The sequence below is a fragment of the Apium graveolens genome, chromosome 10 (genome assembly GCF_009905375.1).
Source record: "Apium graveolens cultivar Ventura chromosome 10, ASM990537v1, whole genome shotgun sequence".
Taxonomy (NCBI): domain Eukaryota; kingdom Viridiplantae; phylum Streptophyta; class Magnoliopsida; order Apiales; family Apiaceae; genus Apium; species Apium graveolens.
The window spans coordinates 239,295,592-239,323,550 of record NC_133656.1 but is presented as its reverse complement, the minus strand read 5'-3'; the positions used below and the strand labels follow the sequence as shown (position 1 = coordinate 239,323,550).

The 27,959-nt window shown below is 33.0% G+C and overlaps 4 protein-coding genes, 3 long non-coding RNA genes and 2 other non-coding genes across 14 annotated transcripts; 2 read left to right on the top strand and 7 right to left on the bottom strand.

The window, feature by feature from the left end:
* Nucleotides 1–4,701: 4,701 nt before the first annotated feature.
* On the bottom strand, nt 4,702–4,790 carry LOC141694484 (small nucleolar RNA snoR116). Its single transcript, XR_012563787.1, has one exon. It is a non-coding gene; the product is annotated as a small nucleolar RNA snoR116 (small nucleolar RNA).
* Nucleotides 4,791–4,859: 69 nt separating this feature from the next.
* Nucleotides 4,860–4,943, bottom strand: LOC141694485 (small nucleolar RNA snoR117). Its single transcript, XR_012563788.1, has one exon. It is a non-coding gene; the product is annotated as a small nucleolar RNA snoR117 (small nucleolar RNA).
* Nucleotides 4,944–7,651: 2,708 nt separating this feature from the next.
* On the bottom strand, nt 7,652–9,776 carry LOC141689859 (metal tolerance protein 10-like). The gene is made up of 7 exons (XM_074494350.1): nt 9,619–9,776; nt 9,549–9,571; nt 9,401–9,513; nt 9,003–9,248; nt 8,838–8,918; nt 8,480–8,710; nt 7,652–8,100 (listed from the first exon to the last, which is right to left on the bottom strand). Exons 1-7 carry the CDS (start codon nt 9,774–9,776, stop codon nt 7,750–7,752), a joined length of 1,203 nt encoding a protein of 400 aa, XP_074350451.1. The 3' UTR covers nt 7,652–7,749.
* Nucleotides 9,777–10,765: 989 nt separating this feature from the next.
* On the top strand, nt 10,766–13,297 carry LOC141689852 (tRNA-specific adenosine deaminase TAD2-like). Its single transcript, XM_074494343.1, has 3 exons — nt 10,766–10,876; nt 11,886–12,664; nt 13,137–13,297. The coding sequence occupies exon 2, from the start codon at nt 11,897–11,899 to the stop codon at nt 12,470–12,472; it is 576 nt and encodes a 191-aa protein (XP_074350444.1). The 5' UTR covers nt 10,766–10,876; nt 11,886–11,896; the 3' UTR covers nt 12,473–12,664; nt 13,137–13,297.
* Nucleotides 13,298–13,406: 109 nt separating this feature from the next.
* On the top strand, nt 13,407–16,050 carry LOC141689863 (uncharacterized). The gene is made up of 4 exons (XR_012562548.1): nt 13,407–13,544; nt 14,404–14,677; nt 14,826–15,276; nt 15,826–16,050. It is a non-coding gene; the product is annotated as an uncharacterized LOC141689863 (long non-coding RNA).
* LOC141689861 (uncharacterized) lies at nt 14,305–15,348 on the bottom strand. Its single transcript, XR_012562545.1, has 2 exons — nt 15,221–15,348; nt 14,305–14,711 (listed from the first exon to the last, which is right to left on the bottom strand). It is a non-coding gene; the product is annotated as an uncharacterized LOC141689861 (long non-coding RNA).
* A 1,406-nt stretch (nt 16,051–17,456) lies between the features above and the next one.
* LOC141689860 (uncharacterized) lies at nt 17,457–18,603 on the bottom strand. Its single transcript, XR_012562544.1, has 2 exons — nt 18,370–18,603; nt 17,457–17,755 (listed from the first exon to the last, which is right to left on the bottom strand). It is a non-coding gene; the product is annotated as an uncharacterized LOC141689860 (long non-coding RNA).
* A 2,495-nt stretch (nt 18,604–21,098) lies between these two features.
* LOC141692152 (uncharacterized) lies at nt 21,099–22,088 on the bottom strand. Its single transcript, XM_074496891.1, has one exon. The coding sequence runs from the start codon at nt 22,086–22,088 to the stop codon at nt 21,099–21,101; it is 990 nt and encodes a 329-aa protein (XP_074352992.1).
* A 1,349-nt stretch (nt 22,089–23,437) lies between these two features.
* On the bottom strand, nt 23,438–27,896 carry LOC141689827 (uncharacterized). 6 transcript variants are annotated; one of them, XM_074494250.1, is made up of 5 exons: nt 24,943–27,896; nt 24,390–24,606; nt 24,169–24,225; nt 23,818–23,889; nt 23,438–23,653 (listed from the first exon to the last, which is right to left on the bottom strand). In XM_074494250.1, the coding sequence occupies exon 1, from the start codon at nt 27,745–27,747 to the stop codon at nt 25,936–25,938; it is 1,812 nt and encodes a 603-aa protein (XP_074350351.1). In that variant the 5' UTR covers nt 27,748–27,896; the 3' UTR covers nt 23,438–23,653; nt 23,818–23,889; nt 24,169–24,225; nt 24,390–24,606; nt 24,943–25,935. The 6 variants fall into 6 exon arrangements, with proteins under 6 accessions (XP_074350351.1, XP_074350352.1, XP_074350353.1 ...); XM_074494251.1 differs by having other exon boundaries at nt 24,408–24,606; XM_074494252.1 differs by having other exon boundaries at nt 24,475–24,606.
* Between the last annotated feature and the right edge of the window lie 63 nt (nt 27,897–27,959).

Genomic DNA, 27,959 nt, shown 5'->3' with positions numbered 1-27,959 from the left:
TAGAGAGCAAAAAGAAAAAAGAGGCTTATGGATGATTTTAGTAGGAAGAACTTGGCTTGTTTTGTAGGTTATATATATAAAGAGCTGGGAATCAATGAAAGAGCAGTGTTGATGATGACTAAATGGAATATTTGGGTGGCCAATTGGCAAGGAATACTCTGGAGGGTCAAGAATGCAGAACAGAAGTGAATGGGGGAGATAATTCATTAATTTACTGTGTGTGTTAAACCTACAAGGCTACTGGTACAAAGCTTGCTTCAACATGTTTGGTAAGCCCTGGCCCCTGGTACTAATAGGCTTTTTGTAGTGTAATAGTCTAATATTGGTGCATTTTGAAGTATGATAGCCTGTTAGGTTGTTAAAAATCTTTACTTATTTTTTTAGTCATAGATAATATTTTTCGATGCGTTTTAATTTATTTTAAAACGGAAGAAAATCTTTACTTATTTTTTTAGGCATAGAAGTTGCTTTGGTACTAGGTTATCAACGAGTCCTCATTTCGCTCATTTTTCATGTGACAGAGTTGGTCAACAACAAATGTTGACCGCGTCCATAACCTCTAAACACACATATTTATCCCCAATATATACGTGTCACGTGATACTCACTTCCAGAATGTATATTATTTATCGTAAAAACAAAAAACATCAATATTTCGATATTGTGGTATTTATGTTCAACTTTTTTCAAAAATACGAAAAAACGGCCATCGCCATCAAATCTCGCCAACAACAAACCCTTAAACTAGCTTCCGGTTATCCAAATTATGTGTTGCGGATGGAGAAAGGAACTTAAAAGTGTTAAAGGCATACATCATGTTTTTCCTCATGTTCAACCTTGGTACTATTTTAATAGTAATTAGTTGGTAGTTCGGTCCAAAATGTGTTAACATAATGTTGTCATTCTTGTATGCACAAGGGGAGCCAAAGGAGCTTTTCAACTAAACTACAGGTTTATTTCTTCAATTCAACACAAGAATGTCGTTATTGTGTCTATATGTTTGAGCTATGTGATTGCTTTACATTCATTTATTTCCGGCTGATGTTAGGTTAGATGGAACTTGAAAACATATCTCATACTTTATAGCATGTTAGGAGACGTATAGGTTTTTAATTTTTCTACCCTAAAAAAAATACATTGCATTGCACATAATATTCCAAATGTGATGTATTAATAGTTTTACAACCCGTGCATATTTTTATATTATTTAAAATTATAATAAAACTCTTTTAGTTAATATTAAATAGCATATAATGGATGAAATTTGAATCATTAACCTTATTCATGCGTTTATAAATAATATTATTAATATTTATTATTGGCGGGAGTCGAACCTGAAACTTGGATAATGTACAAATAATAATATAAATATTTGTTGTTGACGGGGTTCGAACCTGAGAGCTTGAGTACTGTAAAATAAAAATATAAATATTCGTTATTGGTAGGCTTCGAACCTAGAAACTTGAGTAGTGTATGTTTATAAATAATATTATTAATATTTATTATTGGCGGGAGTCGAACCTGAAACTTGGATAATGTTTAAATAATAATATAAATATTTGTTGTTTGCGTGGTTCAAACTTGGGAGTTTGGGTAGTGTAAAATAAAAATATAAGTATTTGTTCTTGGCGGAATTCAAACCTAAACTTGAGTAGTGTATATTCTTTTAGTAAATAAATTTTTTTGTTGGCGGGGTTCGAACATGTGAGAGCTTGAATAGTATCAAATAATAATATAAATATTTGTTGTTGTCAGGATTTAAACCTAGAAATTTGAGTAGTGTATATTATTTTAGTATTTGGATTTAACAGTCTTGATCCCTTGATTAGAAAGATCTGACATGCCACAACTTAAATGAGGATAATCAAACCAATAAAAAAAAACATGTCAAATTATAACCCATCCCGGTTATTATAGTATAGATAGTATAGATTTAACCCGTTCCGGTAATATTTTATCGAAATTTTTAAGTTGGTAGATGTATTCGAAAAAATATGTGTCCTTAAGTCGAGTTAAGTTTGATTTCTCTGAAAACTTCTAGGTCAAAAATATTTTTCATAAAAGTCGTTTTTAAAATTTAAAAACAAGTTTTTAGCTATTTTTTTATCAAAAAAAAAAACTTTTCCGACCAAAATTGAAATTATATTGAACATGCCTACCTTTTTAAGAAATAAAACTCAAACAAATATCATAAACAAAAATTTGGAATCTTAGTGTTACTTTTTCTAATCTTACTAGTTTATAACCGTGCTTTGCACATGGGGATTTCAAAAATTATTTAATAAAATAAATAAATAAATTTATAATTTAAATTGAATAATATGATTATGAAAGATTAAATTATCTATATAATAAGTGTATTACATCTACATATTATGATAAATTTATTTAAGAACTACTTTCGTCACATATGTTATTTTTATATTATATATTTTATGAGATTATTTCTATAAATAGATCTGTTAAAATTTAAACTTTACTTCAAATTTGTATTAAAAACTTACCATTAGTGGTTTTCAAAAAAAAAACTTATCATAAATAACACAATTCATATTTATAATTGTATTATAAAGTTTTCATAATTAAAATGGGTCATAATAATTAAAATGTGTCATAATAAGTACATGGATCTTTTATAAATCTAATATGGATACCAAACCTAAAAATGGATCGTCCACTGGGTCAAATTAAAGTTAAAAATTATATCCGAATCAAAACATGAATATCAAACCTTAGGAAAAGGTTATCCAGCAATTTATAATATATAGATAAGCTTCAATCAAAAAATATTAAAAAATAAAAATTGAACATCACTCATAAATAGTAATAACGGAACTGGATTAACCACTGTTGGGCTACTTTGAAAATTTACAAGTTCGTTCTCGTATGAGACCCAAGAACCCATAGCCCAACTAACATGGGGTTCTTATCAACGTACTTCTACCCATAGACCTCACAAATTAAAATTGATTGTGACGTGAAATTTTGTATCATTATTTTCATATTTCATGTACTTGAATATACTAAATTCAGAATCGACACATTTAGAGTTCGTTTGTTGCGAACTCATGCTACTACTACTGTCTGCTAGTACCACTATGATCAAATCTAGACCCGGCAAATTAATTGTGTCGTGAAATTTTGTATCATTATTTTCGTGTTTCATGTATTTAAATGTACTAAATTCGGAATTGACACATTTAGGGGGTGTATTGAAGGATTCTAAGAGATTTTTTTTTTCATTCATGAAATCCTGGTATATTCAATTGAGATTTTAAAAAATGTATCAGAATTTTATGTTATTCAACTAGGATTTTAAATTATGCGGTATTCAATCGGGATTTTAAATTATACTTAAAATCTGAAGGCATTCAACTGAGATTATTTAAAATCCATTAAAATTTAATTGTGACGGATTTTTTTGGACTTTATAAAATAATGGATTTTATTGCATTATTCAATGTATTTTATGATTTTTGAAATCTCACCATAATACATAAGATTTTGAAGGATTGTGTTTAAATCCTAAATACTCTTCATCAAACTCTACGTCATTTTATCTAAAATCCGCATAAAATCAAAATCTGATATAATCCATTAAAATCCATGGATTATATATAATACATTAAAATCCGAGTTCAATATACCCCTTAGAGTTCGTGTACTCGTTTAGAGTTTATATACTTTCATTTTCGTTTATTTTCGTTTAATGTCATGCTTTCTTGTATAATTGAATATTAATATAAATATAAATAAATTATGGGAATACAATTGAATTCAGATTCGATAAAGAAAAAAATGATTCTATAATTGTTAACATTGCTAATACAAAAATTCTACAAACTTTTTTAGCACGGAAATTCAAATTTAGTCCCACAAATACAATATTAACCGGGCAATCATCTTTACATATTAAGCCAAATATTTAAAATTTTATTTTAATATTTAATCTAATGCATTTAGGAACATCTGAATGCTCAAACCCAAACAAAAAAACAGGGCAGCGCCAGAATCTCAGTCCCCAATTACACTTTTGGCAACGTACAGCACTGTAAGCACTATTAATTCAAGCGCCTCAGCGACTCTAAATTGTTGCCTTACTATTTCCGATTAAAAAGACTTTCGTTGTCGAGAATTCATTTATCGAGATTTAACTGTAACTCGTATTTATATCTTCAGGTTTAAGTAAAAATAATTATAGGGCTGAGTTCTATAGAATCCATCTTTTTGTCGGAGTCCTCTGAGTCATCTACATTCTGCAAATAAAATATATTGTAAAACGTATTATTTTGCAAAACATGTTATACAAATAACATAATTTCAACAAAATCATGCAGATCTCATATATTTACAGTACAATATATGTATTATGCAACATGAACATTTATATGTTCCGCAAACTAAACATGTTTTGTAAAATAATATATTATTGCAATGTTCTGCTTGTAAAATATATGCAATTTACAAGATTTTTAATAGAATAGTGATGTTTGTTGAAATATAATATGATTTGTAATATTTTAAGTTATATTTTATTTGCAGAACATGAACTCCAATGAAATACTGTACTCCATATAACTTAACTCAATAATTGTAAGCACTATTAATTTAAAATTGTTGCCTTAATATTTATATAAAAAAAAATTGTTCACGAGAATATTTATTTATCGAGATTTAATTGTAACTCGTATTTATACCTTCAGGCTCAGGAAAAAATAATTATTGTTGCATCAACAGGCTCCTTTTAGAGCCTTCAAAGTTTGATGGTATAATTTTCATCATCAATGCCACAAAATCAAAAAATAAATAAATAATGAAAATAATTATGATGAAAATAATAAGAGAGAGAGAGATAAGAGAAGCCTCAGATTAAAAGGATGCGATTACACATCAACAGAAATTAATCTTCAGATGGTACGGACAATCATCATACATCATTGACTTCATAAAACAGATAAAATACTAATAAATAAAATTAAAAAAGAGTGTATATTAATATTATACAGGACGGTGATGAACTGAGAAAGAACGGTGGCGAAGAGAAAGGTTGTGGATGTGTTGGAGAGGAGACGAAGTTGAATTTATATATAGGGGATTGGGAACCCTAATTTTTATTGGTCTACTGAAATTACTGATATACCCTTATGTTTGCCGAAGACAGGAGGAGGATGTAGGCGGCTATTTTCGTAAAACCGTAAATTGTTTTTTACGCAAGAAAATAAAAGAATAATTTTTTTTTGAGATATCTAATCTGAGAATGAGTATTTGATCAGTAAAAATGATCAAAATTAATATTAAAAATAGATATTTTTTTTTTTGAAAAATGAGAATAATTCAATAATGAAAAGCCATACGGCATCTACAAATATGATCGAAATTAAACAAACGCATAATTATATCACTATTGAATCCTTCCTTCTTGAATAGACAACCGAGCGATTTTTTAAAGTAATATCTACATGAGTCCTCCAATTGTTGTTTTGAGTAATCGACCACAAATGCATCATCATAAAAACTTTCATCACCAAATCAACACCATCAAAATTCCACAGATCTGATGAACCGCAAACAAATCAAATAAAACCAAACTCTCACAAGGAGAGACAAACAAAATCCAAATAAATTGGGAAATTATTGAAAATTAACAAGAGATGAACTAAGAGATGAACTAATGATAATAAATTGAGAAATTATTGAAGATTATCATTTTTCTTTCTTTTTTTATTTACTAGAGCTAGAAAACCAAAATTATCAAAAAAAGAGCTAAAAAACCCATATTTTGGGTACAAATAAGCAAATTTAAACGGAAATTCCTATATTTTAAATAGGTTTTTATATATTTTAATATGGATCCTATTTTTCATAAATTCCTGATAAATCGTTGATAAATCAGTCAAAAATATTCGATAAATTTCCGAGAAATTGTTCAATTTTTAAAAACTGCTCAAAAAATCGTAAATCGGCACCTCAATGGAATAGTTCCGATTTCGAAATCTATTACCATGAATTTACTGCCACAATTTCGAGAGGTTAGTTGCGATTTCGAAATCTATTACCATGAATTTACCACAATTTGGAGAGGTTAGTTGTTTGCTGTTGCTCCATGCTCCTACCAGGTGATGTTACTCATTCAGGGGAAGATGAAAACAATGTGATCAGTTGACGTTGTTTCATGACATTGGATTTAGCATTGGATTGAAAACTCCCATGTTGTTGTCGAATTTTATCAGGACATGTGTTAGTACTAGAGGCGGATCTAGGAATTTTCGTTTATGGGGACTCCAGAAAAATTTTGAGAAGACGTCTTTATATTTTTGACTTGAGAAGACCTCTTAATTGCAGTCAATTGTTAGGATAAGTGTTTGTGAATGCAATCGAAGAAATAAGAAAGACTCTTGATGAAAAGACAAACAGTGAGGGAGTGTTGAAAGGGTCTGAAATGTTTTTCGATCATATTGAAGCTATTAAAGGGCAAAGAAAGTCTGGGGTTTCTGGATCGCCAAAGTTTGACGATCACAGTATAGATTTTGGGTGGGGAAAGCCCAAAAAGTACGAGTTCATCTCAAAGAAATTTTCACTCGCTGGATCCAGGCAGTTGGATGGAGATCTTGAAATTGAATTATGTCTCGCAAAAGATGAGATGGATGCTTTCACTACTATCTTTGCCGAAGGATTAATCAAGTAATGCAGTACTTGGCTTTTCTGTAAGCTAAAACAATAATCGGCTCTTCAATTTTTCAGCATTTTATTCTTGTAACAAGATTCTCAGTAGTCTTTCCTAGAGCTGGCAATTCGCTCGTTTCGTGTACTTTCGTGTCGTGTACTTTCGTGTTTCGTGTCATGAATGTCTAACCCAAACCCGAACTGTTAAGGATTCGTTTCGTTTTCGTGTACTTAGATTTCGTGTACGTTTCGTGTTGTGTTTCGTGTAATTTAAAATTAATAATAAATATAAACATAAATAAAATATATATTTAAATATTAAGTTTTTACCATTCGAGTCTTAAGTCAATAAGTCATAAAGACTCAAGTGTAGTCAAGTCTTATGAAATTTAGATTTGAATCTATTTTGTATCTATATTCTGTAAATATTATATGTAAAATATTATTGTAAGATATATGTATTCATATAATTTTGATAAATTTATTTAAACATTTATGCTAAATTCATCCGTGTACTTTCGTTTTCATGTACTTTCGTGTTCGTGTATCAAAAATGTTAAACTAAACATGTTGTTTTGGTGTCGTATACGAAATTGCCCGCTCTAGTCTTTCCTTCTTCCATTTCATTTGGATTCTAACATAAACAAGGAGAAGTTAGAAGTTAGAACTTAGAAGTACAAATTTAGGAAAACGATCCTCAGATCGTCTACTTGGTTGATCTGCATTTACATTGTAGAACACACTCTGTTGTATTTCTGGGAAGTCTGTGTTCAGAACATTGTGCACTGTTGAGGGAGCATCAAATGCTTCAAGGAAACGATGGCTCGTATGATGTATCTGACTCGGATTCTTGATATTTCATTCATTTCTAATGGAAAAATTCAAGTATCTGCAAAGAAAGCATAAACATGACATGCACTAGGATTTCCTAATTACAGTCATGTAATCCACCCAAGTGCAGCTTTATTTGAATAGAACGCGATACAACCATAAACTTCACTAGCTCAAACAAATTATCCTAATGAAAAACCAGAAAGTAACTGACCAAAACATAATTTTACATAAACAATGTAAACTTGAATTTGATTACATGGTTTTCTTAGGCATGTGTTCTGGGAAATGGCAGTGCTCGAAATCTGTATGAACAAAGGCTCTCTCGATTTCAGGTAGCTGCTCCAGCTTTTCTTGCAATGTCTCCCCAATGTTGTGTGTTTGGCTAAGTGACATGTCCCCGGGCAGAACTATGTCAGCTTCCACGAAATACAGAGATCCAAATGTATAAGCTCTTACTGTGGCAATGTGCTTGATTTCTTCATGGTGATTCCATATCAGATATGTTAGTTTTGAGATGAATTCTGGAGGGGCTGTTCGTCCAATCAATGACCATACATTCGTCATCACTGTTCTTGACCATGTATTCATTGTATATAACGCGATCTGCAATCAAAGTACATTAGTGTCAGTTTCTAGACAGCAATAAAGTTAAAATCTGAGACAAATTCATGTCAAAGGAGGCAGTCACTAGCGGATTGATCAAGGAACGTAGAGGGGGTACGTCTTCTGTTAGTCTGCACAGTGCTGCAGGGTCACTTGAGACTGATCAAGAAACCTAGTGATTTCTGAGGCGTGTTGGAATAATATAAGATCATGAAAAAGACCATTCTCTAACACCTTGAGGTTTTAGAGTAACTGGATTCATTTGTGCTCAAGGGTGTGTGCTTGTTGTGTCTAGTTTATGTAAATTGTTTGAATTGCAGTCATTCAATTTCAGAACAACTTATAAGTAATATAGAAACCGAAATGAGTTGAAACCTACCAAGATGGCTCCAAGAGGATCAATCCACCAGCGAAACTGTATAGCTAAAATGGCTGCTGTAAGACCGATAGAGTTGGTAATAACATCAAAGAAATGATCCAGTGCATAGGCTTGAACGATCTCGTTCTTGAATTGGCGACAATATACCATCAGCGCAAACTTTATAACTGTCACTGACACCATGATTCCTATCATCCATTTTTCTTTCTCCGGCTCTCTATCTGGCTGCGTCTGCATAAGTGATATTCACAATAATCAGTAATTGACAACATAATCTTAAGGAGTTTATAACTTGGAAGCCAAAACAGACAAAACCAGTCTCATTATCCTCTGAGATAATGACACTAAATGCAGCTACCTTCATGACCAGCTGCTGTCCAGATTGGAATAGTATTTGTATCCCCAGTGTAGCCATTACTGATGCAAAAACAACTATACCCTGCAGAAATGAGAGTAAACGGAAGTATGAGACCTCAAAATTTGCTTGATTCAGAGATTTTCTCAAGTAAAAACTGACACTTACCACGGGCTGCATTCGTGTTTTTCCAATAGGATATCGATACTGATTAGGTCTTTTCATGGCATAAGCAGTAAACCAGAGGATGAATCCTGATAAAATATCCAAAAGGGAGTCTAATGTTGATGCAATTACAGCCAATGATCTACTAACAATAGATGCATAAACTTTGGCAGCAAATAGCACAACATTTGCTATGTTGGAAGCATGAATTGCCATCCTTTCGCTCTTCTCCAGCTGATTCATTTCGGACTGATAATAAAAAAGGAGAAAGATTTAACATTAGATGAAAACACAAGCTCCTCCTGACCTCCCGCAAGGGGTACAAGAGCTCAGCCACTGCACCAACACTTCGTTGGTTGTCAAAAATTTTGAATTGCGATAAAGTTAGCCAACAAACAAACCTCGGTTAAGCTTCCAGGCAAACGGCCTAATTCAATAAAAGAATCCATCTCATTATAATTTTCGAGAAGTTTCTCCTGCCTCCTGTAATAAGCCGTAATCTTTCTCTTGCTCCCTACAATATCAACAACAATCAAGCCACAATCAAACACAAATAACCAAAACCTAGACTACTTAACTTCACAGCAAGAACAAATTCCTACATCCAAAGTTAAAAAACGAATCATTTCGACTTTCAGGTAAAGGATGATCATCGAAATTGAGACGCCAAGACGGCCCCCTTTGCAACACAACACTGTTCTCAGCTCCAGCTGCAGCTGCTGGAGAAAGAAGCTCAGTCCTATAATCTGCAGAATCGGTACGAAGATCAGTTGCCATTTTCTTTTCTTATAACTCCGTAAGTACTTTCACCAATATATAGAAACCGCAAATACAAGATTACAAGAAAGAAGAAAACATAACCATACGTATAAAGATTTTTAACAAGCATTGTTTGATGCGTTTCACAAGAATGTTGCATGAAGCATGTTGATTTTCCACCCACAAAAATGTTTCAGACTTGTAGTAGTTGACCTTTATTTCAAGTATGAAAGCTTTACTAAGCAAGAAATCCTTTGAGCATGACCATGTCATAAAAACAGGCATTTTTTTATTTAAATTTTCCACCTGCTCGAAAAGTGAAAATTTTAAAAATGGCTACTTACTTCCACTTCTTGAGCTTAATTTTCTAAGTTCTAACTACTTCACTTGTGCATGCTTATATATTATAGAATCTGAAGTTGAACCTAGGCAGCGATGAATAATAGAGAGTTTAGTCATTTTTAATTTTTCCAAATTTCGGGGATGTTAAGTGAAGCGCTTAATAATTAGTACAATTTGCGTTAAGAATTTGGAGCCGAAAGTAATTCGACTCCGACATATTCACTGTGCGTTAAGAGTTTGGAGCCGAAAGTAATTCGACTCCGACATATTCAATATATCGAAAATTGGCGTGCACGTTCAAATAACCTTGTTAATTTTGAATTTATCTTAATCTATTTAATGCAAACACTAAAACAATGAGGAAATATTAATGTTATTATTTTAAAAAAAATTGTGATAAATCTTTTACAAATAAAAAAAACATTTTTTCGTAAATTAATTTCTTTGATTCTATATGATCAGTAAAAAGTCACTCCCTCCGTTTTAAATTACATGAAATTTTAACTTAAAAAGATAGTTATTAAAAAAAATTACTTATCTCGTATGAAGACATAGTTGTAAAAATATATATAATTATTTTGTTTAAAGTTAGACGGATGTGGTAATTAAATTTAGTAAATAGTAAATCAATATTTTTTTCAATATTTTTTGTTGTTTTTAAATAGACGGAAGTGGTAATTAAAATTAGTCCGAAAATCTCTTTAATTTTCTCGAATCTCGATTGCTTATTTATGGATTCTCTCTCAGAACCAGGGTTCTATCACCAATCACTCATGGTCAGTTACCTTGTATATATACGTATGTGTGTTAGTATATGTATTAAGTTGTTCAATTTCTTAAGCTCAATTATCACAAATTTTTCCCCTTTTAATTGATCATGTTAATGTAAAGTAAATAATAAATACATTATCATCCTTTAGATTATTTTAATTAAGCTCTTGACAACTAATATAATTAGCTTAGGGTTTTACTACTCTAGGATATGGAATCATGTTTTTGAACATTTGATTGATGAATAATAATTTGTTTTTTTTTGACAAATATAGATTGTAATCTTAACAAATGAGTATATGTTCTCGTAAATTCTTGAGGTGAGCGAGGATCGAATCCAGAACTAAAGAGGATAAATTTTTAGCCAGTTGAGCTATCCAACCGTGCTCATGAATAATAATTTGTTATGCATCATATTTTGTACATTATTGATTGATGAATATTCGATAAATTTGTTAAGCTCTGTCGATTCTTAATTAACCTTGCATCGTAATGCCAAATAGAATAACATAGTGAATGTATAGTCAGTGTAGTAAGTTGCTATTAGCAAGTATAAATTTCGTTTTCTTAGGAATTATAAGGAATAATGGTTAAAATTAGACTCGTTTTCGCTCTAGTTGTGTTTTAGGAAGGCATTTTTTTGGTTTATACATGTGTATGGATCTTTACTTGAATTACTTTTTCGTTAGCATTTAAGGATATAGTTAATCGCAATTGGACAAGTTTTAGAAAAATTATAGTTTAGAGTGGTATAGTAATTAATGTAGTTGTTTTTGGATTGGTATTACGAAATAGATACTGATTTGGATTATTTTAGTTTCATGGCTCTTTGCTTATACAAGGAGATGTAATCCATATTGAGTTTCATGTTTTTAATTTTCGTTTTTCTTTTGTCTAATTGGAAGGTATTTAACTCTAAGAGAGGAAACAATAGTATATGAAGCAGTGATTAGGCGTTTTTGGTGGTTTAGTACATGCTAATTTTTTACTTAATTTTGATTTACTGTTCTTGAGAGTAAGGAAGGATGGAAGCTTGTGAGACTGAGGAAGTTCGAGATGCTGATGCATATATGAAGCTTGCATTACAACAAGCGAAACTTGCCCTGAACAATGTTGAAATGCCAGTTGGTTGTATTATCATTGAGGACGGAACGGTCATAGCATCGGGAAGAAATCGGACAACAGAGACAAGAAATGCTACAAGACATGCAGAGATGGAAGCCATTGATAATCTTCTTGACCAGTGGCAAAAAAAAGGTCTATCAAAGGCAGCCATTGCCAAAAGATTCTCAAACTGCACTCTTTATGTTACATGTGAACCTTGTATAATGTGTGCAGCTGCTTTGTCAATTCTTGGCATAAAAGAGGTTTTTTATGGCTGTGCAAATGATAAATCTGGTGGGTGTGGATCAATATTGGCAATGCATACAAGTCAGCCTGAGTGGTCAACTAGGGATAGAGTTTCAAACAGAAAGGGTTTTAAATGCACAGGAGGAATAATGGCGTCAGAAGCAATTTCTCTTCTACGAAGTTTCTATGAAAGAGGAAACCCTAATGCTCCAAAGCCTCACAGGACACCTATGTTATTTGGACTCGGCTAGAAGTGTCCGACATGGATACGTGTCCAAGCATTGGACTCGGCAACATTTTGAAAAATATACATGTTTTTGGCCTAAAATAAGTGGCCAAGTCCGAGTGTCCATGTCCATGTGTCGAGTGTCCGACACGGGTACTCGAAGGTAAAATGAAGAGTCCGAGTAACATAGCAGGACACCTATCCGGAATTTGTGAAGGTATTCTTTGTGAAGCATTGCTACTGTGATGAAGATGAAAATAGACTTGCCATAATTATTAAGCACGTGTTTCTTTCGTCTGGTTTTTTATGGAGTTGCGGTGAATAAAATTACAAATGTATGGATCAATATTTGTTGGATGTAAATTTCTGTTGATTATGGGCTTCAAAATATATATGAGAATGAGATTTTACTTTATCTGCAAAACAAGCTTGGTAGAGGGACATACAGTTATGTTATTTCATACTAACATAAGACAATGTATAAGACTGTCACTTGTATATTGCTCGAAAATGTATAAGAATGTCACTTGTATATTGCTCGAAAATTCATTATTTTGGTGGTGCAGACAAAATTCGATGGAAGTGTTTAACTGTATATCATTTACTTGTCGTAATTTAAGACTTGCTGATATGAAATCTAGTTGGATGAAATTTGCATATATAATTCTTTTTCTTTTGCTTGTGATTAGTTATTACGCATCAGTTATGCTGATCTTTGCCTTTGACTCCTGATCAACTACACTAATTACTTAAATAGGTGCTGCAGATGGGACTCAGAGTTCTTTGTATATTCACAAGTAAACAGCTTTCACTTGAAAAACCTATTGTTTAATGTAGTATCTTTACCACAATGAAGTATTCTGTTGTATATTCATCATCCATCGAAGGGCAGTCCCCATAAAGTAGCCAGAGAAGCTATTGGGTTCACTCTGTTTCCCTTCTTAATAATACCTTCTTCACTTTTCTGCACTTCTATCTTTAAAAAAATATTCTTCACTTTTTATTGATTGAATGCAGTGGGAAAGTTTTTTTCCAAGCTTAAAGTCCAGCAATTGGCATCTCGATAGAGCAATCGACCAATCTTAGGTTGTATCAAGGTGAGTTCTGCCATTTTATTGCACTCCTATGCATGTAATTGTTATAAATTTTTGCATCTACCTTAACACTACCATGTGAAGTTGCCCCAGATATTTCATTGCACTTCAATTTTGTTTTTCACACTGGCTTCTTTACGTCGTAATATGTATATAAGGATTCCAGGATGCTAAGATCTACAACCTTGTTTTTCATCATTTTTACAATAAATTTAGGCGCCTGACACGTACTCTTGTCTGTCAAGCATCTGACACAGTCACTCTGGTAACATACTGTACAAGTAAAACAACTATCTTTTCCCTGTATGATTCTTCCTGCTACATAGAAAGAAGACTTCTATTAAGCGAATTAGCTCATTGTTGTATAATGTACAATTCAAAATACACGTCCTTACAACTTCCTGCTAAAATTAAAGCAATCTATGAACCCTGAGCTATCAAACAAATACAGTATGAAGGTGCAAATTTATGATAATTTATATATATGTGGTCGATGGATTTATAAGATTGAAAAATCAGAAGAGCAATAGGCTTTACTCTTTTTATAGGTTGGTCAATGCCATGAATTTAAATGATCATACACCTTTCCTTTTACTAAGGTTTAAACTCTCGACCTCTTGTTACCGAGGAAAGAGGGGTATCTTTTACAAGGCTGCAATGCTGGGTATAGTAGTATTTACTTCTGTTTTCAAAAATTATGAATGTATTATTACTTGTCATACCATGATACCAAGTCTCAGAATGATACAACTCACTCGAAAAGTCAATAAAAGTTGAACCAACAATTTAATACTTCAGCTGGATTCTATCATTTTCCAATCACAAGTATGATAAATCTTTTTTCTGTTTGTTAAAAGTATAGTCATTCGAGATCAGCTGCCAATGTTGGAGTATATCCCGGTGATGGTGAAGGCAGAGAATATACCGGCTGCGGTTGGGTCACAGGTGGAGGAGATTCAGGCGGATTTACTGGTGGTGGGCTAGGAGGAGATTGCTGTTGACAAGTGCCTAGACAGATGCAATGAGGTATTAACCCAAGGCATTGACCACCAGGGAAACCTTCAATCTTGCAAACCATCTCACAATGGTGGTCTATCAAGCAGAAGCCTAGGAAATATGCGCTTTGCACTCCACAAGTATCTATTGCTTCACCCTGCTCCATCCTTGCTTCTGTGTTGTCATACACAAACAAAACAAATGAACTTATTAGTGTATGAGTATGAGTCCATTCCTGTCTTTTTTCTATAATATGTGCTCAAACTCCATTTGTGTATGTGTGTGCAGGGGCGGAACCATGGGAGCGAACCCTGGCTGAAATCCCGGTTTTTTAAATCCCAATCTTTAATTAAAATGTAAAAGATTTTTTTCATCAAATCCCAGTTAGCACCAAAATATTGACGATTTTTTGTTTTAGCCTAGACTATTCTAAAATTTTGGTTCCGTCTACAGTGTTGCATACAAGATCTTAGTTACCCAGACTCTTCATTTTGCTTCGAGTACCCGTGTCGGACACTCGACACTCGGACATGGGTATGGACACTTGGGCACTTATTTTAGGCCAAAATGTAATTTTTTCAGAATATTGTCGAGTCCGACGCTTTAAAACGAACCCGTGTCCTACACCCATACCCGAGTACAAGATTGAAAGTGTGTGTGTGTTGAGGGAGAAAAGCACTCACGAAGCGTCAAGAGGAGCAGCATCACAAGATTAAGCCTCCATAGCTCGACCATACTGGTTTGCTCTTCTCAAGCTACTCTGTATCTTTTAAATTTTTATGATAACATCTAAATCTCCACTTGTGTCATACACATCTTATGGTATGCAATTAAATGATCCATCTAAATACTTGTCTTTGGTAGTTGCAGTTTTGGAGTTTTCTTATTATTTTCAAACAACATTAAAGTAGCAATTACACTTTCTTAGATCACATCCTTACTAGCAGACTTTGACTTCCCACGAGAAATTGTCTTTGCTATGCTATTAGGTCAACAACATATTTTGCCTGTTTGTCTGGATTTAGAACATTTATTAAACCCATCAGTTAAAAGAAAAAAACATCGGCTTCAACAGTCACTGAAAATTTAATTCTAAATAGGATTTGAGCACAATTTCATATGTTAAATTTAGATTTATGAGAGGTGTTCCGTATGTTAAATTTAGATTTATGAGAGGTGGTTCGTAACTACAATTAGGAATGAATGCGTCTCTAGTCTCTTGAACCTAATTAACGCTTGACAGTTCGATTTGCGATAAAAATTCAGGAGATATTTTTTTTTATCGTAGGTAACCCGCAGCCACTACCCTTCGGTTGCGCATCCTACGGGCTCACGTTATAGCCTACAAATCACGTAAACTAAGGTAAACCGCATTTTTGGATATGCTACCGGAAACAAAAGAAATTTTCCGAAAATTTCATAGACCAGAACATGTAAGTGCTTCTCCAATCTCGAGATACACAAAAATCAAAAATCAAAAATCAAAAATCAAGATCTAATTCGGGTCAGATTTTACGAAGTCAAAATTTTAAAAATGGATTAGACCTTTATTGCATTGGATCTCCTAAACATATCTAGGTTATTTAGGCTAGTTGATGGCCCAGACTTAGAATTTTTTTGCTAATTTTAATATTAGTATTTTGAATTATTTTTATTCGGTATTTTATTCAATTTTGTAAAATGTATGGTTAAGGTACGAGTTCCTCCCGTAAAATATAGACGCAAGTGGAACACGAGTGTTCAAAAATATTTTATAAAAGAATTTCAGTGAGAACTTGAGACAAAATAATATTGATTTAAAAATCTAAGATAAAGTTGCGTTCCTAGATAAAATGGGGCCATGGGGGTCATTTTCAAATTTCTAATATTTGGAATAATTTTATTAAGCTCAATTTTTTATTATATGATATTTGACTTTTGTACACACATTTCTAAGTGCTTTGACCGCATAATTAGAATAATAATTTTTAATTTGTTCTTTTTGTAAATAAAATTATATAAAAAAAACTTTAATTTACAAAAAAAAAAATTAAAAAATTTTATTTTATCTATACAGCCAAAAGACTTAGAATTGTGTGCAATAAAGTCAAACGACATATAAAAGAAAAAAGAGGAAATATAAAGGTTTTGATATCAAAGACAAAGTTGCCTGTGGAGGAGTTAATTGTGTCTCCCCTCTCTTCTACTCCTTCTGTTTCTTTTTATTTGTCTCTTGACTTTTCTGCGCACATCTCAATATACATTGACCGCATAGTAAAAATTATAATTTTTAAAATTTTCTTTCTGTAAATAAAAGTTTAATTTATACATTTTTATTCAGGAAAAGAAAATTTTAAAAATTATTATTTTAACTATGCGGTCAAAGCACCTATAAAAATGTGTATTGGCAAATGTGTCCAACACAAATCGGAAACGTTTTTAGGGACGGAGGGAGTAGTAACTGCTTGCTCCTTTTCTAATTACATGTTTATTTTTTAAAGATAATACGTTTTAAGAAAAATGAATATTGATAAATTAATTGTAATAAATAATTATAATACATGGAACAAGATTTATCTTGTAAATATGAATAAGAAATAAGTGGAGTACAATTAACGTTTTAAATTTATATTAAAAATTGAAGTGAATAACTAAATTAAAATAATATTTTTTTTTAAAATAGACATGTATTTTAAAACGGAGGAGTCTATAAACCTCAATAAGTATAATGGAAGGAAAAGATTATTGGGCCGAAGAAAAACCCACGAAAGGCCCATTTACAATTGTGTGAGACCCGATTATTATAAGATCGTATAGATTAGTTGGCCGTTTTTAGTCGTATCTAAATGCCGTTTTTAGTCATATTAGTTGGCCGTTTTTAGTCATATCTAAATGAATGTGTGAGGTTACTTTCCGCCATGAAATGTAAACTAGAGCAAGTTTAAATCAAAACTTTATTCTCATTCCTTGTTATTGCCTCCACATATGTGATCATATATTTAAGCAACACATTCAAGATTAAGTTCAATTATGATGATAATGATGATGATATCCATGGCAAGGTTTTGTGCAGTAACAGCGCTTGCGAAAACCTCTGCAATGGCCGCCGCGAAAACCTTCGTGTCTGCAGATCTGAGCACAGTTGCTGTTACTCCAGCACTGTCCCTTGAACAAGTGACTCTGTGACTCACAAACTCTTATTGTTCTTCCTCCATCTACTCCTTGCATCAGTATATCTTCTGCAAAATAAAAATAAAAAAGTTCGAATGAAACTCGTGAAAACCAGAATTTAGTTCTCCGATTCGTATCTTATACTCCCTCCGTCTCATATTGTTATGTATCTTGTTTTAACAATTACGTAGTCAAACTGACTTGTATCTTGTTTTAACTATTACGTAGTCAAACTGACTACACTTTTACAAAAAATTAAAACAAATTTATATGTTATTGAAGATACATTTTGAAAGTTCTCCAATTCATATCTTATACTCCCTCCATCTGATATCATGTGTCTTGTTTTGACTATTACGTAATCAAACTGACTACACTGACCGATAACTAAAACAAATTTATATGTTATTGAAAAATACATTTTGAAAAGAATTAGATATGTTTTTTAATGATACAAGTCTTGAATCATATTTAATTATAAATAAAGTGTAATTTACGGTCAAAATATAAAAAAATTGATCATAAACTAGTCAAAATAAGACACTTAATATGAGACGAAGGGAGTATACTATCTCCGTTTAGTACCTCCGTCTCATGATCATTTCAATAAACTAAGAAAATGACTCGGATAAAGGGACGGAGAGGGTATTATTGTCAATAAACTAAGAAAATTTATACTTACGAGAAGCCAAGACGAGAATAAAGAGCAGCAGCAGTTGGCAGATTCTCTTATTTGCCCTCATGATTTTATGATTTATCTAACACACTTTGGACCACCGAACACAAATCTACTACCTATACAATATTGGTTTGCACAGATTAATCATGAATTTTTATAGGCAGAAATTTACAAATTTTGTGGGGGTTGCCACGTGTAACGTTCGTTTTTTGGGGTGGAGACACGTGTAACGTTTGATGGATGTACATGCATGCAGAGTGACAGCTCAGTTCATGAGGTACCCACCTAAACTGCAGGCGTTACGAAACATCACAAGACGAGTGGGACCATTTAGCAAAAGAGAGGACTTAAAACTACTGCTCCTTACGTCCCACTATGATCTTCCCGTTTTGACTGTTCTTACTGTTCATGATAATCAATTGACTACTAATTTACGTCTAATCTATAAGATCGAACATAGTAATGAGTTATTTTGTTGAATTCGTATTTATGAGTACTTTAATACAATGAAGTTTCTTTATATTTAATATTAATATGAAATTAAAGATATTAACAATAAAAAATGTGTATTGCCAAATGTGTACAACACAAATTGGAAACGTTTTTAGGGACGGAGGGAGTAGTAAACTGCTTGCTCCGTTTCTAATTACATGTTTATTTTTTAAAAATAATATGTTTTAAGGAAAATGAATATTGATAAATTAATTATAATAAATAATTATAATATATGGAACAAGATTTATCTTGTAAATATGAATAAGAAATAAGTGGAGTACAATTAACGTTTTAAATTTATATTAAAAATTGAAGTCAATAACTAAATTAAAATAATATATTTTTAAAAAAAATAGACATGTATTTTAAAACGGAGGAGCCCTATAGACCTCAATAAGTATAATGGAAGGAAAAGATTATTGGGCCGAAGAAAAACCCACGAAAGGCCCATTTACAATTGGGCTCAGCTCAAGTAGAGCCGGCCAATTTTGAGTTAGATTTCGCTGCACCGAGAGGTATCGGGCTATTTTGAGTAGTTTTACTTTTCGTCTTTGAATAAAAAATGATAACCAAATGACTTAATTAGTTCGAGCAATTCCAAGTGCTGCTAAGAGACTCCTCATAAAAATAAATATTAAATTACCTCCAAAATCATTTTATTTGGGTTTCTACTATCTATAAAATCTACATTATATTAAAAGAGAATATATCCTTAATGATATGTCAAGCTCTAATTAAATAACTGACATCATCAAATCGGGGATTTTTTGGGGTACGACGTGGGGATCGGGGAGATGTGTGTGTAAAAAAATCAGGTATCGGGGCGGGGGCGGGGGCGGGGATTAGTGTCTCCCCGTTCCGATCCTCAACACCGAATCGTATTTTAAATAAAAATAATATTGTATATATATAAATATCTCAAATAAATATTGAAATATATAAAATATATTATTATTTTCAATTTCTTATCTCCTATATGATTTAAATGTACTTATCGTGATATTATTTCATTATAATAATATTATTTTTGTTTATTATTATACTAGAAATAAATATTAATTTAAATTAAGGTTTAACATTAATATTAAATTTAAAAGAAAATCTATATATTATGATTTACTATGTGAATTTTTATTGAAAAATATTATTTAAAATTTAATTTTTATTAAACGAAAAAAATAAAAAAAATTCCTGAATCCCCGCGGGAATTCCCGTTCCCGTTTGGGACGGGGAACGGGGAGTAAAATAATCCCCGATCGGGGATCCGGACGGGTTTGGGAATCGATTTTGGGTTCGGGGACCCGATCCCAAGGTGACCCGATGGCCATCCCTATCATCAAATCCTACTTGTCAAACTCACATTAATTTGATGATGTCATCTTCCACGGACATTTTTCCCTAATTAATTATACTTGCAATGTCTATCTTTTATTTATAACCTCCACTTATTCTCTCTCTTCCTCATTTCTCATTTCTCCCTTCTCATTTTTAAAGTCTCTTACTAATTCTCTCATCCACTAATTTAAATATTCATCAATTTATTATATATTTTTATAATTAATAAAAAATATTATAATTTGTCATACTATTTTTAGGCGTTTATATTTATAATTTTATTATATTTCTCAATATCATAACATGATATAAATATAATATATATTGAAATTAAACTATTTTAAATTATATTTTTATAAAAGAATTATAATATAACCGGACATATGCCCGAGAACTAATCCAGTAAAGAAAGAAAAACAGAAACTTTTTTATTAGATTCATCAAAAATGACTTAAGAGAATGGTCTAAGTAACACTTGGAGTTGCTCTTAGTGCCGTGTTCAACCAAGTTTGGGGACTCTTAAATGACGATAGTTTACTTTTACATATCTCAAGTCTTTCAAGTTTAGACAGACTGCAGGCATGCTATGAAGATTGACAAATTGCCTTGTTTTGCTGAATTTTGCTGAAATGCTGAAACATTTTGCTATTGATTTCACTTTTTACAAGCCAAAAATCAAGTGGGAATATAAAGGGTAAGGGTAAGGATGCGCGAGATCTTGTACGAGTCTTGTGCACTGAGTACTACGTGTTTGGTATTAACAGGCAACTCCAAACATACAAGAATTCCTGCAACATCCTCACAATAACAAAACTGTAATGGAAAAACAAGTCTATATTAACCAACTATCTACTCTTCTACTGTATTCCAGTCTTCAAGATTGACAAAACTCCCTGTGCTGATCACTCGGTTGCTGTGATTTCATCGCGATTTCCTTCAATTTGTTCAAGAATGCTGTCTTCTTCAACCTCAAGTTGTTGCAAAAACTCTTCAAATGCAGCCACCAGCTCTGGATTGAAGACGGAATCATCTCTGTATTCTTCAGATAATTTAGATTTTGGTTTATTGTAATTTCCAAATTTAGGCGTGACATATTCTCCAGGAGAGCTGATATTTCCTCCATTCTGAAGCCAATCTTTAAGACTTCCTGTTTTCCGGAACTCAGCTGCAGATGGGATTTGAAGTGATTCCAGCCCTTTCGTTAAGGCCTTTCGTTTCAGGCCTGTATCAGGAATGCTTGTTTCTTGAACACCGTCCTTATTAACACTGCTACTAACATCCGCGATCACTTCTTTAATATCTGGTTCCGTAGTTTGATCCTTATCATTGTCAATTTGTTTTCTTGGAACAGACTGAGCTGTTTCTTGAAACTTAGCCACATGGTTGTTCGTATACTTATCAGATTCATCATCATTATGTACGTGTGAGATCATAATACTTTCCATCATCGCATCATACTCCTCTACTGTGTGAAAGCTTCTAGACCGTCCTACGCCCCTGTTATCTTGATCATTGTTGAGCTCAATAGCAGTAGCTAATTTTGATATCTCACAGCTTTTAGAACGCTTCAATTTGTCGAGATCAGGTACTTTTGCATATGCCAATCCTTCCTTCTGCTCTGCTTGTTCTTCAAGGCCAGCCATCAGTTCCCAAGCATTAATCGTCTCTTTATCTTTCTCCTCCACACTTTTTTTCAGAGGCAAAACAAAATCCCCAGTACGCAGTTTGCTGACAAGCGCGAAAAAATGATTATCATTGCTAGTACTATTTCCATCGTCAGAGGCGAATAATTCATCAAGCATAGTCAAGCCATGAACTCCCCTTTTTCGATTGCTAAGATCCTCTCGAAAACTTAATGATTTGGTTATGAATTTCGACGAAATGCACCCCATTCAATCAGATAAGCTAATAAATTTCAGTCTGCTAGTATTGTTGCTGGACACCAGACATAACACAGGCACAAAATCAAGAATTTGTGAGCAAAAACATAAAATTTAGGCCATATAAAGCATGCTATTGTTTTAGATGAGTGACAAGTGCATCAAAGATGAGTACTACAAAAGAAGAGTAGCAAAAGATTGACTATTCAAGTTGATTGTAAATTAAAACAGCTGTTCATATTAAAGATTATGTATCAATGTATTGATTATTAGAGTTGAAACTTATCTATCAAGGTAGGTTGATGTTGGTTGTTAGTGAAGGGTGGGTTTCTATTTGTATAGAGGATTTTAGATTTTACCTGCTGCCGGAGGTGCTTTCGTGAACGATGCGGGAGACTTGTGTACTGGTTACGACTTATAATACTTCATGACATGAGTGAGCAAATCATGGTCAAAATTAACAAAACTACTAATTACCAGGGGGTTATTATTGGAAATTGAGAAGAAGTCAATCAAGGCTGTTGATGGTGGGGTTTAATGTGTTGAAATGAGTAATTTAATGGTTTAAACAAGCCGACACCTCTTGTAATTTATACGAAGGGACGTCTTTTTAGACTAAACTGCTCCACCTTACTCCATACTTCCTCCGTCCTCAAATACAAGTACTTTCGATATTTTAGGTGTATTTTATTTTTTAATTTTTTTTTTCTGAAGCTTATGTGAAAGCTAGTTTAGCAGTCTGTTAATCACGTCTATTAGTTGTAATCATAAATTAATACTACTTTAAAATTCGGGTGACTTCATGCCAAAATAAAAGTTTAATTTATTCTTACCTTTCCGTAATCAACGGCAATAATTCATACTTTCGGCTTTGCTGCAGCTTAAGTAATGGGAATTGTTGCTTTCTTTCTGATTTGTTTATCGTTAGCTTCACTAATTTCATGCCCCAATGTCGTATTTTATGACCCCGTATTTAGTCGCCACTAAAATTTGAGCAGTGTTATATACCCAAAAATGGTTCTAAAATTTGCTTAAAAAATTTGTTCCAAGATAATACATGGCGTGATTAAATTCAGAAAACTCATATTTATGCACGTGGTACATATCATTAGTAAGGAAATAACCAATCATATATTGACAACTAAACATTTTGTAACTGTTTTCGAAAAGTTTTTGAGAACCTAACATTTCGCCTAAAATTTCGGAACATGTAAGGACTTGGATATATGTTCAATGATTAATGACGCGACAAGACATTTGGCAAAAAAACGACACTATTAATTCAAAACATTCGACTAAAATAGAATTACAACAATTATGGGATCATCATAAACCCATATACGCACCAGGCTATCATGACATGATGAGAAAACCGATACATGATAATGATGTTGATACAGTTCAACAGAAAGATGTTACTTGAGTGAATTATTTTAAACTCCAGCATTTTGTGGCTAATCTTGTAAAACAGACAACAAAGATCAACCCAACAGGGAAAAAGACCTCAAAATTTCTGATATATACACTAGTTTTGTTTTCTCCATTATAGTTGCGAAGAAGATCACTTCGTTGTGAGGCTGTGAGAAAATAAAGTCATGTTATATGTGGCTTGTCATACTGTCATAGCATACTATGTCAGCTCACACAAAACTTATAATTTTCAACGCCATAACAGGACCGACACTCTTTATCTAAACACTGGGACTGATTTTTAATAAGAACTTCAAAACTAAACACTTACATCTGCTCTAACTTTGTTAACCTCCCAAGCTATGACGGCAAAGGGCCACTGACATTGTTTAAGGCAATAGACCTGCAATATTAAGAGGTAAGATACATTTCATAAACCCGCAAAATTTAGATAGACTGATATTAAATAGATCGACAAATATTTGATTTTTAATATTTGCCAAAAGGGACTAAAACCATACAATCATGTCAAATTAGTAATATTCTCCCAAATTCCTTCGAATTTCCCCCGAATAATCAATTAACATCCCGAGTCCCATAAACGTTACGTAAGACATGTATCAGAGTTGTATCAAATTATCTGAAAAATATAGAAATATAAATTAGTAAGAAATTTGCTCACAAGTTCGGCATGCTGCTATTAACATCTGGGCCGGTCATGTAATTATGGCGCAAATCCCTGCAATATATGTAGAAGAAACTTTACAATCATTAATAGCGAAAAGATGTCACCTGTGAAAACTATTCTACGTTGTCATGTCGATTTTCTACATATATGAGTGTGTGTGCAAGTGTGTAGGTGCACTGTAGCTTAAATGCTTAATAAGTAGCTGTTTAGTAGACCAGGAGTGAAAGATACACCCATTGTCCAGGTTGAAAAAAACAGATTGGTGAGGAAAGTCAGATTCCGAAGCTGTTCAAATGGAACCTCATGGCTCTCTCCATATCTCTATTTTATATTCTACAGATGGCCTTCCAAGCAGATCAGTATTTAGAAGCTTCTATTAAATTTTTGTCCAACTCGACTGAGTAGTAATTATTATACTGGCCATTATCTAACCTGCAACAATTCGAGATTATTAGGGAATAAGAACCTACCAAAGCTTTTTCTTCAACTGAATTTCACATCCTCCTATTTCTCCCTTTTCTTCAAACATTTCTATTAGATATTGAGGATGTCATGATAAATATTATGAGAACTACCATAATAACAAAACACAAATTCGGAACATCAGTTGCCAGACACTAGCAGAGATCATAATGCACATCAGTCTCCCATATTACAAAGCAGACAACTTTATAAATATAAAATTATAAATGATCTAATAATATGGAACTGACTCAAACAGTCAACCGAGTGGTTCACGCTTGACAAAGGAAGGCCATTGTCATATACCTCTTGAATGAAAGGACGTCTGCTGCATAGCAAGGGACCTGGAACATCTAATAATCACATTTGTATATATATTCAATTTAGGAAGTCTATCACATTTGTATGATAACATAGACCTAATGAATGCATCCCCTTAAAAGCCACAACCAAAAATGTCGTCAATAGGTACACATGTGATATGGATGCTTTTATTGGGCGGCATGAAAGAAGAAGAAACAAATCTGCATAATGCAGGAAGGAAAGGAAATCAGGAAGATTGTATTTGATATTCTGAATTATCTGATTTATATGCTTTCCACTATTGCTATTATTTCACTAGTTATGATCCTAAAATATTGCCTATAATTTAGGATCTGGTCAGAGTCTATTATATGTAGCTTTTATATAAAGCATGGAACAGGGAAGAGGAGAGAAATTTTTCTGGATTCAAAGTTTGTGTAAGAGGGTTCTGTCAAGGACGAGTCTTGCTTAAACTAGTTCACTATAGATTTATCTAAACGAACGTTTGTGTCAAGGCCTGTGACTAGATCCTACGCCAAGGAACATAACAACATGTTTCACTATAAGTCTTATGTTGAACATATATACACAGATAATGATATTGTAAGCAATACAAATAGAAACTAAGGAATTTAAAAGGATTAAGCATTACAATGCATCAAGTGAAACAAAGACATTGCCTTAATCTTACATCTTATTAAAAAAAGTGTACTTTATGTATTTACCCAGCTGACACAATCCATGTAAGAAAATGCTGAACAGTTGCAATTTCTCCATGAAGATAAATAGTTAGGTCTAGTTTTCTCTTTTATTATAATATGCATCCATCAAAATGTTAATATTTATAGCAATTTTTGCTAGCAGTGAATTAAAATTCATACAGGAACCTTCAGTTAATATCATAACAGAAAACAAAGGTATCAATTTGAGATTTTAACCGGAAAAAAAAACCGATCATAGAGCTTATCAAAGCCTGGCTGGAATTATACCAGGTAACTATGTCAAGTATTTCTTATGCAAAGCAAGAAGAGCAGGATCCTGATCTTTTAATTCAAGTAAAGCCAGTACCAAGGACATGGTAGATGCATCTTCTGAGAAGCCGCAAGCACGCATCTCATCTATGAGTGCACTTGCTTCATTGTACTTCTTGTTTCGAAAATTGCCGCGGATAAGTATATTGTAGGTAGCACTATTAGGCAAGCAAATACTATCTTTCATTTGTGCAAATAGTTCATTCGCTTCATCGAGTAACCCTTCATGACAAAATGCTCTGATCATGACTGTATATGTCTTGACATTGGGTTGTAAACCTTTTGAAGGTAGGCTTTCAAAAAGGGTTCTTGCCTTTTCTAGACGTCCATCTTTGCTCAATCCGTCAATCAGAATAGTGTAAATAATTATATCTGGATGTACACCAGCGCATTCCATTGTGTGAAAGAAAGAGAGTGCTTCACCAACAAGATGGTTCTCGCAAAGACCATGCAATATGATCCTAAATGTCACAATATCTAGTTTACAACCTTCGTTTAGCATCCTCTCCTGAAGAAACTTTCGTGCTTCAACAACTCTACCGGTATAAAAAAAACCTTGCAAAATAGTATTGAAAGTTTCAATTGTTGGTACCAAACCTTCAAGGGGCATTTGTTTAAGTAGATCAATTGCTCTGTCTACTTCCATCTTTTTACAACAACCATTTATCAAAATATTGTAGGTACGAGAATTGGGCAATATACCCTTTCCCCTCATGGTTTTGAGCACCTCTAAGGCTTCATCAAATTCTCCACGCAAGCAATATCCATCCATCAGTGAACTGTATGCGACTACATCGGGACATTTGCCTCTTTGAATCATCAATTCCATCACAGATTTCGCATCTTTAACCTTTCCTTCTTTGCAACATGCATCTATCAATATACTATAAGTATGCAAATCTGGAGAGATATTCCTTGCATTCATCTCTCCTAGCAATTGAATTGCATCTTCCCATCGAGCAAAGTTACAGAGACCTTGAATTAATGAACTATAGGTGACAACATTCGGTGAAATGCCTTTGTGGTTCATTGCAGAAAGAAGACTCAATGCATGATCAACATGTCGGTCTTTGCATAAAGCATCAATAAGGGTGGAATAAGTCACTGTATCGGGAATACAACCTTTCTTCCCCATATTTCTAAACAACTTGACAGCCATTAAAGTATTTGAAGTTTTGCATAGACCGTCGATGATAATGCTATAGGTTACTACATTGGGTTGAACCTCATTGAATAAAATAAGCTTCTTAAACAAATGTTCAGCCTCAACAGGCCTGTCTTGAGATAGAAGGCCCTTGATAAGAGTGCTGTAGGTCACAACATCTGGGACGAAACCACGCTTAATGGATCCGCCCAACAACGAGAAGGCGTAATCAAGTCTATTCAGGTGACAGCAACAGTTGATTACAGTATTATAGGTAAATATGTTAACGGGAACGCATAAAACGCACATATCTCTAAACATAGAGACACCTACAGAGTACTCTTTCATTCGAACAAGGCCAGCTAAGAGCTGACTAAAATTCAAAGCAGGAAGCAGAGGTTTCATTTTGAGCATTTTATCGAACACAAAGAGAGCATCATCGAGCTTATCGAAACCAACCTTGGATTTCTCGTAAAGTAATTGCTGTAATTGAGCATTAGGGTTTGATAAAGAAGGAATATAGGGTTTTTTAGGATGATTAGGGTTAATGTGAAGAGAATGTGAATGAAGAAAGGGCGTAAGATAAATACCTGATGATGATTTGCAACTCAAACAAAACCTCATCTTATTCATCTTCTTGTTGCTTCTAATCGATTTACAGAGATAAATTCATCTTAAGATAAATTCATGGCCATGAATTCTTGCTGGGTTTTTTTAACAATAACTTTTAGTTGGAAGTTTGTTCTTTTCTAAGAGGACTCAAACTTTCGGGTTTGGATCTAAGACATTTTTTTAGTGGAATCCATAAATAAATGGAGTTGTAATAGCTAGCTTGAAAATATTTT